We start from the raw sequence: 14474 nt of genomic DNA, 5'->3' as shown, positions 1-14474 counted from the left end.
TAAGCTAACATATTTTTACATTTATGCAAATGAATATGCAATATGTATAACTTGAATAAGTAATAAATACAGAAACACCATGTTTAACAATATGTAAATGTGTAGCTACATTTATTTTACATTACATTAACATTTATACGGTCTTTGGCCCTTTGAGGGCAACCATAATGCTGATGTGGCCCTCTGTGAAAATTAGTTTGACACCCCTGCCTTAAGGGCTAGAAATTGCCTGGGTTTTGGTCATATGCTCCCGAAATGCTCCCGTTGTTTGGCTACTTCTATGTGCAGTGAAAACTACTCGAATGCTTTATAACCTAGTCATTGATTTAGTTCAGGGTAATCTAAGATTAGCCGCAGAGCTAACGCTACTTAACGTGAGCTAACGCTAGTTATTCAAGCTCAGTAGCTCACAGAGAGAGATAAACAGCTGACAGCGGATAGTACAGGACGGTACAAATACAATAAAAAGGCGGGTGGGGGCTGTTGTGTAAACCTTGTACTCACATATAATAAGAGACGGATTGCTCCACAACAACACTGCTCTCGTCACAACGCTTTACGGTATTTTCACAGCACTGTCGCAACATTACCGTAAAACGTGAACACCGTTGTGACCCACTCGCTCCACTAGAGCGGTCTCGCCCTCTGCTGGCGCGTGTGTGCACTACACTCAGTGTGTGCACTACACTCAAAACTCTGTTTCACTGTTATAGAAACTGAAGCGCATCTGTGATTTTGACGGTGACGGACGGTATTGAAAATCAATACCGTAGGTATTTCTAAATACCCTGGTATACCTTAATACCGTCATACCGCCCAAGCCTAATGGGGAGCTCTGATGGGTTCGCTTGGTTGTGTTATTAGCATTGAACAGCTAACCGAAAGCTAGCGTTAACTAATGTTAAAGGTTTAGCCATAACGTTACGTTGGCTAAAGTTGGGGCTATTCATAATCCAGCAATAATGGATGCAGACCTGCAAGCAAAGTACAGCAAGTTGGCAAAGGAGTATTCCAACGTAAATCACATTTTCACCAGTAACGTTAGTCTTCTGCCTCCCGGCTATGAACGGACTTGGAGTAATGCCTTGCTGCTATGGGTAATAATAATATGCTGATGTTATTGTCCGTGTAACACTAACTATATAACGTTAATGCCACAAAACGAATGCCTTGTTAATCATAAATAGTAACTTTGATGCAGTAGCTTGTGTGTGTGTGTGGGGGACAGCGGGCGTTGTGCAGGTAGGTCGTGAGTAGGGATGGGTATCGTTAGGATTTTATCGATACTACTACTCTTATCGATACTGCTTAACGGTTCGGTACTTTATCGATACTCTTATCGGTTCTTTTAGATTATTATTTAAATATATTTAAATTTTAAAAAAAATTATAAATTATTATTTGAACGGCTTATGGCTATATCTGTACTTGATATTTGTTTGTTGTGTTGCATATTTGAAATAAACTTCAATCAAATCAAACCCCCGGCCCCCTCTTAAAAAACAAAAACCTGTGTTTAACCTGGCCATCTATAAAACATCATGCTAAAACTGTGAAACAAATGTCCTACTCCCCTAAAGAAAGAAATACATAGCAAACATGACTCAGTTATGCAATAGTGCTGCTGCTTTTTATTTTGTTAAAATCTTTTAGTTAATAAGACTACAAAATGACTACAACGATTTCACGACGTTTTCCTGTCCACGCCGGAAGTGCATCGGATACCTACCTTAACGTTAAATTTTCAACAACGGAACAGATTGTTGCTAATTAAACACTTCATGGAAACGGAGTAACGTTAACGCTATGTCGAGTTCATACGTGTAGTGTAGTATGAACTCGGCGAGTCGGCATAACGTTAACGTTAGTCAGTTTCAGTGTTGCTGGATGTTACACTCTATTAGCTCCGTAGCTAACGTAGCTAGCCACGTTAACGTTAAATGTTCAACAACAGAACATATTGCTGCTAATTAAACACTTCATGGAAACGGAGTAACGTTAACGCTATGTCGAGTTCATACGTGTAGTGTAGTATGAACTCGGCATAACGTTAACGTTAGAGTGTACTAGGGCTGGGCGATATGACGATATTATATAAATATCGGGTACAGTTCATTAACGATACACTTTTTTAACGTATCGTGGATATCGTGATGTTTTGCCCAAGAGGATTGTGTCGCGTCAATCTGGTCCACCCCGTTCAAACTTTTGAACAACGCCGCTCCCACACACACACTACTGCATCAAAGTTAGTTAGTACTTATGATTAACAAAGGCATTCGTTTTGTGGCATCAACATTATATAGTTACACGTTATATAGTTACACATCAGCGTATTTACCCAAACATAGCAACGTCCGATGACGACATAGATAGCAAGCGTTACTGTTCATATCTCAGTCCGTGCCGAGTTGTGCGTGCCCATTCTGCGGTCTGTTAATAAAGTTTTCAATCAGACAGATGTATGGAAAGGCTTTTATTATAACATTTGTTGCAGTAAAATCATTATGCCTCGTTGTCATGCTGCGGTGCGCTAGTAATCACTCGTCGGCTGCGGTGAGCTGTTGTTGTTGTCGTTGAGCTGAGCTCTCGTTAAAATCAAGGAGGGCATTCAGGAAGTAAAAAAAGAATAGCGCTGCTTGCCGATTGGTGCTAAGAACAGCAGGGCGGGTACAAGCGAATGATTGAATGAATGAAAACGTTATTAACGATTGCAGAATGGGTACAATACAGTACAGCTCAATACAACAACAGTGGACTGACTGGAGGATGAAGACCAGAAAAAGACTTTCGGCTTTTTTACATAAGGGTCCTCCATTTTCAATTCATCAAAACATTTAGAGACATACAAATATACAGTAGTTTCATAAAAATGCTAAAATCCTATTGATTGATTTAAAACTTTATTAACATATTGCAGAATGGGTACAGTACAGCTCAATACATACAATTGTTAAGGGGATGCAGACCAGCGAAAGACTTTCGTCTTGTTTACATCAGGGTCCCCCATTTTCAATTCATCATATTTCATATCTAAATCATATAATATCTCATTGCTAAATATATGCAATATATAATCTAATAATCCAATAATCTAAATCTAATATATAATATAAAAATGCTAAATGCATGGGTATTTTATTTTGTCTTTAATGTTAGCTTGCAAACTCAAATACTGTCTTGGTAAGCCTCATAATGAATTGTTTGGGGAAAAAAAGAAAAACATCGTGATGCGTATCGTGTATCGCCGAAAGGTCAGAAAATATCGTGATATCATATTTAGGCCATATCGCCCAGCCCTAGAGTGTACCATCCAGCAACACTGAAACTGACTATTAGCTCCGTAGCTAACGTAGCTAGCCACGGACATGCACCTCCAGTCCCTACCCGTGTATGTGTGAGTGTGAGCGGCTCGCGACAAGTGTGTGTAATGGCTTGCTGCGGCTCGCTTCTCGTGCAGAGACAGAGAGAGGATCGTTCGCAACTTTTAAATAATAATAATAATAATAATTTCTCTAGAGTATCGATAGCAGTACCGAGGACGTCGGAGCTTATAAATACTCCGGTATTTTCTAATATAGTACCGGTTCCCGTTCAAAACCAGGGTCCGGGGGGCATCCCTAGTCGCGAGTGAACTTTTTTTTTTTTTTGCCTTTTGACGCTACACAAATTGATGGTTAGTTATCGGCGACTGCTATCGGCACATTTGAGCTTATCGGCCGATAGGCCGATAGCAGTCAACAAGGCACTTATCGGCCGATACCGATACCCGACCGATATATCGGTGCACCCCTAGTGATTAGGGATTAGGGCTGCAACGATTAGTCGACATAATCGACGACGTCGATTATAAAAAATCGTCGACGAGAAATTGTTGCGTCGATTAGTCATTAAAAAAAGAAAAAAAAAAGAAATTTTTTTTTTTTTTTTTTTTTTTTTTTTTTTTTTTTTTGTGCACTACCTATCTTTGTGAGAGTGGCTTCTCAGTAGGGATGCCCCCCGGACCCCGGTTTTAAACGGGAACCGGTACTATATTAGAAAATACCGGAGTATTTATAAGCTCCGACGTCCTCGGTACTGCTATCGATACTCTAGAGAAATTATTATTATTATAATTATTATTATTTAAAAGTTGCAAACGATCTATCCTCTCTCTGTCTCTGCACGAGAAGCGAGCCACAGCGAGTCATTATTACACACACTCCTCGCGAGTCGCTCGCTAGTAGTGCTACATACGGGTACTCCTTAATGAAAGTTCTCTGTGCTGAAGCGCGCTGCACACAGACACAGACAGCTCTGAGTCTGCATGCACCGTGACTCGTGATGGCGGATAGAGCGAAGCGTTCTAAAGAAAGTATGGATATACAACGCACGTTGCCACAAGTGCAACAAAACATTTGCCAGTAAGGGTGGCAATACGAGCAATTTATCAAAACATCTGTTGGCAAAACATGATATTAGTGTGCAGAAATGCGCGTATTCGACTGCCTTGCGCGCAGTGTTCCATCTGCATCCACGTCCACTGCCGCCGGTAAGCCAAGATACGGAGTTTCCTAGGCTAATAACGAATTATTACAAATAGGCTAATAAACAAAATAATTGTTTAGCTACAAATACTACAATCTAAACTTTTTATAGATCGTCAAGCTGAGGCGTCAGCCACCAATGTGTCCCAGGCCAGTGAGCCCAGGGCCACCACACATCTTCCCTCTACCTCCCTCCACCACCCAAAGTCCTTTCACCCTAGCAGCTAGAGGAAGGATGACAGAGGATAGGGTGAACGAGTGTCACAGTTCTGTTAGCCTTTTGCATTTGTTGTTTATTATAAAAAGTCTATAATTCAGAGTCAGACACATTTAAAACATTGTTGCTGCTGTTGCTGAAGAAATTATATTCATTTATTATATTTATTTATAAAGTTATATAAAAGAACATTGCTGCTGCTGTTGCTGAAGAAATTATATTTATTTATAATACTTATTTATAAAGTTGTATTTATAAATAATAAAGCAATGTTGATTCTGTTCTTAATTAATTGTCTTTTTTTCTTGCAAAAAAAGAACCAAAAAGAACCGATAAGAGTATCGATAAAGTACCGAACCGTTAAGCAGTATCGATAAGAGTAGTAGTATCGATAAAATCCTAACGATACCCATCCCTACTTCTCAGGGTTCCAGGCAACATCATAACATGATGATCCCATAGCAAATTTTGGACATTGTTCCCCTGCAGGAGATGATGATCAGACTAGACACACAATACATTACACACGCACTCCTCTCACTCACACACAGCGATCAGAGTAAGACACACACATACACACTCCTCTCACTCACACACAGCGATCAGAGTAAGACACACACATACACACTCCTCTCACTCACACACAGCGATCAGAGTAAGACACACACACATTCACACTCCTCTCTCTCACACACAGCGATCAGAGTAAGACACACACACATTCACACTCCTCTCACTCACACACAGCGATCAGAGTAAGACTGACACACACACAAATTACACAGTACACACCTCTCACTCACACAGCGATCAGAGTAAGACACACACACAAATTACACAGTACACACACTCCTCTCACTCACACAGCGATCAGAGTAAGACACACACACATACACACACACACGGACTAGGGGTGGGACGATACATCGATCCAGATCGATACATCGATGTAATTATCAACGATCGAATCGGATCGATGCGATGTAATAAGATCGATTCATATCGATACTCTTATTTTGAAAATCCTGTGGCGAGTCTCATAACTGATTGTGTTAAATGGGCATATGATATCATCTCATATCGATCGCAGGCACCTGAATCTAATCGTATCGTATTGTATCGTGAGAGACTTTGTGATATCGGCAAATATCGTATCGTTGTCCAAAGAATCGATATCGTATCGTATCATGATGAAACTGGTGATTCCCACCCCTAACACGGACTCCTCTCACACACAGCAAACAAAAGTTATTTAAAGTACACTTCCACTTTAATTTGTATTATTTAATTTATTTATCTTGTTATGAGTGATTGCTGTATTGTTCTTCAAATACATTTTCATTTAAAGTGGCTTAAAGATCCAAATTCAAATGTTTCATGAGTCATTATTTTAATTTGCTATGGGATCATCATGTTATGATGTTGTTGTTTGGTCCTGACAAGAGTCTCAAAGTCTGGGGTGATGGTAGACAAGCAACTCTGAGGTCGTGCTCAATGTCCAATCTGTTCCTCTGCTCTGTCTTCAGCTGGACCAGAGCTGAGAAGCCACTTTCACAAAGATAGGTAATAAAAAAAAAAAAAAAAAAAGTTGTTTACATTGGTTTTCGATTAGTCGACTAATCGAAAAAATAATCGGCAGATTAGTCGACTACCAAATTAGTCATTAGTTGCAGCCCTACTAGGGATGGGTACCGAATTCGGTACTTTTAAGGTACCGAACTGAAACACGTCGGTACTACCGAGTATCGATTCAAGTGAGATACTGAATTATTTTTTTTAAATAAAATTATTATAAAAAATAAATAAAATCATGTCAACGTTCACACGCACAATATATGCTTACCTAGGATTTGACTTGATTCAACAACTAAGCAGTCGGAGCAATGGCAAGCCGAAAACGGTCGAAATTGTAGTTATTTGAAGCTTGGATTTTTTTTTCACGACTAAATTTAAACTAAAGTACAGAAAAAAGGTACCGTTGGGTACCGGTATCAATTCACAGGTACTGGTACCGTATCGGTTCAAATGTGAAAGGTACCCATCCCTAGTAGTGATTCACATTACTTTACAGCTGTGGGTAGGGCGTTCCACATTGATGTGGCATAATTGCTAAACGTGTTTAGTCCCTTGTTTGAGCCGAATCTGGGTTGAACATGATTTGTGGAGCTCCCTCTGGTGTTGTGATCGTGGAATTCACTGACCTTTGGGAAGTATTTCGACATGTACATGGGTACCTTAGTGGTGTAGTGTATCTTGTAGACCAGGCCCATTGCAAGTTGCTGTACTCTGTCGTCTACTCTAAGCCATCCTAGGTTGTCAAAGTGGGCAGGGGTGAGGTGGGTTCTAGGAGTAAGGTCAAGCAGTAGTCTGAACAGTTTGTTTTGTGATGTTAGTAATCTTGTTCACCAACCAACGCCCATCTCCGCCGTTGGTGTCACAGCGTGTCACTAAGAAACGACGTAAACTCCATGATCAAAACTGCAAAAAAGAATTTCATCAATGACAAAACTGAGGAAAACAAAAACAAACCACGTGAACTTTGGAAATTACTCAATAATCAACTAGGATGCAGTAAAAAACTTAAAACCAGATTCTCAAACATAAACATAAAAACGGACAACACGCTCATCACAGACAAGCTGGATGTAGCCAATTACTTAAACATTTTCTTCACAAACATAGCCACAACACTGGTAAACAAACTACCCTCCCACTCAGGGCTTTATGGGGTAGAACACATAGTAGCTTACTACAAAAACCTAGGGGTCCGCAAGGACGACTTCAAGCTGGAAATGGTAACAACAGATGAGGTACTCAATAAACTGAGCGCCCTCCAACCTAACAAGGCCACTGGCCATGACAACATCCCCTCCAAATTCCTCAGAGACTCAGCAGCCGCCATCACCCCAATCATCACACACATAATAAACCTCTCCATAAAACAGGGACACGTCCCCAAGGACTTCAAAATTGCGAGGGTGACCCCTCTGCACAAAAAGGGCAGCAAATTAGACCCAGGCAACTACCGCCCTGTTTCTATTCTCACCTCCATCTCGAAAGTCATGGAAAAAATAGTCTACGAACAGGTCGAAAAGTACCTAGCGGAAAAAAATCTAATCTACGAATTCCAATCTGGCTTCAGAACATCCCACTCCACTGACACATGCCTTCTCTATTTGAATGACCACATCAAACAAGAGGTGGACGCAGGCAAATACTGCGGCATGGTCATGCTGGACCTACAAAAGGCCTTTGACACGGTCAATCACTCCATTCTGATTGACAAGCTAAAAGCAATTGGTTTTGATAGACTATCAGTGAGCTGGATGCAATCCTACCTTGAGGGGAGGGAACAGATGGTGGAGGTAAACGGTACCCTATCCCCCCCCCTCACAGTGAGCTGTGGTGTTCCACAAGGAAGCATACTAGGACCGCTACTGTTCCTAATTTATGCAAATGACATGTCGTCAGCTTGTGACTGCAACTTGTTCCTGTTTGCGGACGACTCAGCCCTGCTGGTCTCTGACAAGAACAAGTTACAGGTTGAAAAAACCCTCAGCTCGGAACTAGGCAGAATCTGCATATGGCTCGCTGATAACAAACTATCATTACACATGGGCAAAACAGAGTCCATTCTCTTCGGTTCAAATAACAAACTCAGCAAGACCGACGGCTTCTCAGTTACAGTGGGTGACAATATTGTCACAAGGAAAGATGAAATTACCTACCTGGGTTCCATCCTAGAGGCTAATCTCTCCTGTGACAAAATGGCATCCAATGTAATAAAAAAAGTCAACCAACGAACTCGATTCTTGTACCGGATCTCCTCTCTGGTAAACAAGAATACCCTGAAGACTCTGGCAGGAGCACTCATTCAGGGGTACTACGACTATGCTTGCACCTCATGGTACCAAAGCACCTCAAAGGCGCTAAAAACAAAATTACAAACATCTCAAAACAAACTGGTCAGACTACTGCTTGACCTTACTCCTAGAACCCACCTCACCCCTGCCCACTTTGACAACCTAGGATGGCTTAGAGTAGATGACAGAGTACAGCAACTTGCAATGGGCCTGGTCTACAAGATACACTACACGACCAAGGTACCCATGTACATGGCAAAATACTTCCCAAAGGTCAGTGAATACCACGATCACAACACCAGAGGGAGCTCCACAAATCATGTTAAACCCAGATTCGGCTCAAATAAGGGACTAAACACGTTTCGCAATTATGCCACATCAATGTGGAACGCCCTACCCAAAGCTGTAAAGGAATGTGGATCACTACCCACTTTCAAAACCTCTCTCAAGAGACACCTACGGGAGACTGCAATTCAACACTGGCCCCTGTAAATATCCTAACCCAACCCCCTCCAATGTACAGTCATTTACCTAGTATGGTTGTCAATAGTCCAATGTACAATTTTGTTTGTTTGTACAGAGTCTCCCCCCCCTCAATGTACAGTTTTGCTTGCTTATACAGTGTGCCCCCCCCCCCCCCCCCCAACCACCTCCAATGTAAATTACCCAGTATGGTTGTCAATATCCCAGTGTACCCAACCCCCCCCCACCCAACCTCCTCCAATGTACAGTTTCTACGTCAAATGTATATACTCCCTTTTCTTGACTCCTTCTGTATCACAAACAGTACTGTATTTGCAAATCTGGTATGTCATAAATGTATAGATGTAGCAGTACTGACTATCTGTATGTCATGTATGTCATATATGTCCTGATGAATTGAAAATGGGGGACCCTGGTGTAAACAAGACGAAAGTCTTTCTCTGGTCTGCATCCCCTTAACAATTGTGTGTATTGAGCTGTACTGTATTGTACCCATTCTGCAATCTGTTAATAAAGTTTTCAATCAATCAATCAATCAATCAATCAATCAATTCAATCAATCAATCAATCAAGCATGCGCACCAGGCAGCCTAATAGCGGCACCAGTTGCTGTTTGCTTTCCGTACCTCAGGTTCTGGATTAGCCCTAGCCCCTTTCGTGACTTTCGGTTTGCAAGCCTGGGGCTTTTGTGACCGGAGTCACTTGCCCACACGCCCCGATTACCCAGTAGAGAAACGACCAAGCGTCATCAAGGGGCTCGCGGTGTGTCAAGAATACATCAGATCTGAATTTCAAAGATACCCAGCGTACAATATGGGTCTAACACAGCTTCACGATGGGGTCTGGAAGCTCGGAGTTGCTGATAAACATTTTAAATCATTTTCATAAAACGAGTGTACTCACAGAGCGAACCTTGGCAAAATGGCTGGTGCGTCCAGCGATCACTGCACTCCCTATCGGTCCCTGTTGGTCATTACAACAATACACAGGAGACGCGCTCAGCAGATTCTACCCTGTAATGGCCTATAGGTAATGACCAACAGGGACCGATAGGGAGCGCAGTGATTGCTAAACGCACCAGGCATGCGACAAGGAAAGTTGCAGAAGGAGAAGACGCCATCTTGCTGCCAGAGTTCGCTGTGAGTAGCACTTGTGTTTCCCAACAATGTTTTAAACTGTTTATTGGCAACTCCGAGCTTCCAGACCCCATCGTGAAGCTGTGTTAGACCCATATTGTACGCTGGGTATCTTTGAAATTCAGATCTGATGTATTCTTGACACACCGCGAGCCCCTTGATGACGCTTGGTCGTTTCTCTACTGGGTAATCGGGCGTGTGGGCAAGTGACTCCGGTCACAAAAGCCCCAGGCTTGCAAACCGAAAGTCACGAAAGGGGCTAGATTAGCCCCTTTCGTGACATTCGGTTTGCGCATGCGCTGTGACACCAACGGCAGAGATGGACGTTCGGTCTGTAAATACCACTCATCGAGTAACAATGTTTTAAACTGTTTATTAGCAACTCCGAGCTTCCAGACCCCACTGTAAAGCTGTGTTAAACCCATATTGTACGCTGGGTATCTTTGAAATTCATATCTGATATATCTTTGACACAACGTGATCCACACATTCACTCTTGGTTGATATTTTCTGGAGTGGTGACCGCGGATAAATAAGTGACTGCGGTCACAAAAGCCCCAGGCTTGCAAACCGAAAGTCACGAAAGGGTTGAATGAATGAATGAATGAAAACTTTATTTAACAGATTGCAGAATGGGTACAATACAGTACGGCTCAATACATACAATTGTTAAGGGGATGCAGACCTGAGAAAGACGTTTGTCTTGTTTCCATCAGGGTCCCCCATTTTCACCACAAAAAACCTAGCGTCACATTGTCATCAACTTACCGCGTCAGCGTGTTCTCCACAAAACACGTTTCCACTTCCAACTATCATCTTACAGAAGCGCTTCTTCCTGTCCAGGTAGAAGCCACATCTCCCAGGGACAGGGACAGGGACAGGGACAGACACGGAGGCAGCCATGTGTTCTGCTTCTCCGTCTTCTTCAATAAGTAAACAGAGCTGTCACAATGACCCGGAAGTGACGCGTGGGGGAGAGCGGAGCTGTCACAATAACCCGGAAGTGGAAAGTCTGTTTCCTAACTGTAAATAATAATTATTTTATTTATTTATTTGAGACTCAAATTTTAAACCAAAGGGTATATTAGGCGGCCACTTAAATATATACGAAGTTTAAAACCCAAAAGTGATCAGATAAGTCATATGTTACATGTTACTACTAGAGTCTAATCTCGATTTCCTAGGTGTATCAGAAACTTGGCCATTATGCTCATAGATATATAGAATACTAGATAGCTTGCCCGCGCTGCCGGCCAATGGAGAGCGACGTCACTGAACCGCCGCCATCTTGCGGGGGTCAGCCTTGAGTGAGAGTGAGTGAGCTGCACAGACAAAAATACTCATAACTCGCTGAAATATTGACGGATTTACAAACGGTTTGGTTTATTACAAGCATTATTAACGTGGCTATGATTCAAGCGGTTTGTAAAAAAAAAAACATCTTTAAAAAAAAGAATTTTTATAAGTATGCAGTAGCATAACTACATCTTTGATGTTTATAGCAAACTAACCCGTTTGTAAATCCGTCAATATTTCAGCGAGTTATGAGTATTTTTGTCTGTGCAGCTCACTCACTCTCACTCAAGGCTGACCCCCGCAAGATGGCGGCGGTTCAGTGATGCTGGTGACTCCGCCTTAAGCTATCTAGTGTTCTATATATATCTATGATTATGCTGCTGTACAACTTCCGGGTTAGAATATCTACAGAAGGGAGGGCGGGGCTGATGAATGTGTTATGGGCTGGTAAAGCACTACGGCCGAAAGTGGGAATCAGGTAGGAAGTCCCGCCCCTGAAATCACGACACGGTGCTCATGAAAATGTATCCCCCCAGAAACAACCTCGTTATCGCCTCCCTCGACAGGCTGACAGACCTGCTTGTTGTTTGTTTAGCTGGGGACTATAAACGGATCAGGGGGTGCCCGGAAACCGGAAAGCCTGTAGCCGGTATTTCTGTATTTCCGATTCACATTTTAGGAGGCATAGCTTTACCCATAGATATGTGTTCTATATATATCTATGGCTTTACCAGCCTACTTCCCAGCCGGGAGCGGCCGGGTGGCGTGTAGCTTTATGACAAGCAAGCAGTGCAAAAATGCGGAAGCATTCGTCACCGCACGCCACTACGGTAAAGCGCCTTTCTTTTCAGGCCCGCTTTGGGAGCTGTCGCGCGGAAATAGGCTGTCTATTGCCATTCTCTTTGACAAACTCTAACCTTAACCAGCTCCTTAACAGCGCCTAAACTTAACCGTTCTAACCTTAACCAACTCCGAAACAATGCCTAACCTTAACCTTAACCTTAACCATGCCTAACCTTAACCATAGAAATTATATTGCCATTCTCTTTGACAAACTCTAACCTTAACCAGCTCCTTAACAGCGCCTAAACTTAACCGTTCTAACCTTAACCAACTCCGAAACAATGCCTAACCTTAACCTTAACCTTAACCATGCCTAACCTTAACCGGCGAAAGAATACACGTTAAAAAAAAAATCACGTTAAAAAAAAAATATTCGATGGGATTCGAACTCGCCAGCAAACGAGCCATAGGATCCACAGCCATGTAGTCTTGCCAATTGAGCTATTTCTAGATACTGAATAAGGGGCGGTGACTTATATATATTGAGCTCCGCTCGTGTCGAACCAAGGCGGGATCTCATGCGCATGCGCGGGCACCTCGCGCGAGCACGCCGGCGCACGCACGCACCTGAGCGAGCACGCCGCCGCCGGTGCACGCACGGGCGCTGGGCGGCGGAAAATGAAAGGCGCATTACCGCACGCCACTACGGTAGAATGCTTCCGCATTCTTGCACTGCTTGCTTATCATTAAGGAAAACGCGGCCGGGTGAGAGGTACTGTGGAGCCTCGCTCTGAAGGCTGTGCGTGGCTCGCTCCCGCGAGAGTTCCGCGCCTCGTCTCGTCAGATTTTCAGAGCAAGTCGGACCATAGATATCTATAGAGTCGGACAACATTCTAACCGTCATGCAACGCGCTTGGCGAGGCCGTAGTAAAACCTGCGCAGATCTGCGTCCGCCTAGCCAATCTCGAACACGCCTATTAACAGATTGCAGAATGGGTGAATGAATGACTGAATGAACATTTTATCAACAGATTGCAGAATGGGTGAATGAATGATTGAATGAAAACTTTATTTAACAGATTGCAGAATGGGTAAAATACAGTACAGCTCAATACACACAATTGTTAAGGGGATGCAGACCAGAGAAAGACGTTTGTCTTGTTTACATCAGGTTCCCCCATTTTCAATTCATAGTGACATTTATGACATACATGACATCATGACATTTATGGCATAGGGACATACATGACATACAGGTATATAGTACTGTTACATTTGTGACATATACCATATGCACATGTACAGTACTGTTGCCCATAGATCCTGACAGAGTATATACATATGATCCTACCTGGAGGGGAGAGAACAGATGGTAGAGGTAAACGGTACTCTATCCCCCCCCCTCACAGTGAGCTGTGGTGTTCCACAAGGAAGCATACTAGGACCGCTACTCTTCCTAATTTATGCAAATGACATGTCGTCAGCCTGTGACTGCAACTTGTTCCTGTTTGCGGACGACTCAGCCCTGCTGGTCTCTGACAAGAACAAATTGCAGGTTGAAAAAACCCTCAGCACGGAACTAGGCAAAATCTGCATATGGCTCGCTGATAACAAACTATCATTACACATGGGCAAAACAGAGTCCATTCTCTTCGGTTCAAATAACAAACTCAGCAAGACCGACGGCTTCTCAGTTACAGTGGGTGACAATATTGTCACAAGGAAAGACGAAATTACCTACCTGGGTTCCATCCTAGAGGCAAATCTTTCCTGTGACAAAATGGCATCCAATGTAATAAAAAAAGTCAACCAACGAACTAGATTCTTGTACCGGATCTCCTCTCTGGTAAACAAGAATACCCTGAGGACTCTGGCAGGAGCACTCATTCAAGGGTACTATGACTATGCGTGCACCTCATGGTACCAAAGCACCTCAAAGGCGCTTAAAACAAAATTACAAACATCACAAAACAAACTGGTCAGACTACTACTTGACCTGAACCCCAGAACCCACCTCACCCCTGCCCACTTTGCCAACCTAGGATGGCTTAGAGTAGACGACAGAGTACAGCAACTTGCAATGGGCCTGGTCTACAAGATACACTATACGACCGGGGTGCCCATGTACATGTCAAAATACTTCCCAAAGGTCAGTGAATACCACAACCAC

General features: G+C 42.8%; 1 protein-coding gene across 2 annotated transcripts in view; it reads right to left on the bottom strand.

Moving 5' to 3' along the window:
* Nucleotides 1-11142, bottom strand: part of trmt13 (tRNA methyltransferase 13 homolog) — a 91292-nt gene extending 80150 nt beyond the window's left edge. For both annotated transcript variants that reach the window (XM_084307855.1, XM_084307856.1), the window contains exon 1: nucleotides 10994-11142. In XM_084307855.1, the coding sequence (XP_084163981.1) occupies nucleotides 10994-11128 (135 nt within the window). In that variant the 5' untranslated portion in view covers nucleotides 11129-11142. The remainder of the gene's footprint in view (nucleotides 1-10993) is intronic.
* Nucleotides 11143-14474: the final 3332 nt, after the last annotated feature.

This window comes from Notolepis coatsorum (assembly GCF_963971535.1).
Source record: "Notolepis coatsorum genome assembly, chromosome: 2".
Taxonomy (NCBI): Eukaryota; Metazoa; Chordata; class Actinopteri; order Aulopiformes; family Paralepididae; genus Notolepis; species Notolepis coatsorum.
This window is presented reverse-complemented; position numbering and strand designations above follow the sequence as displayed.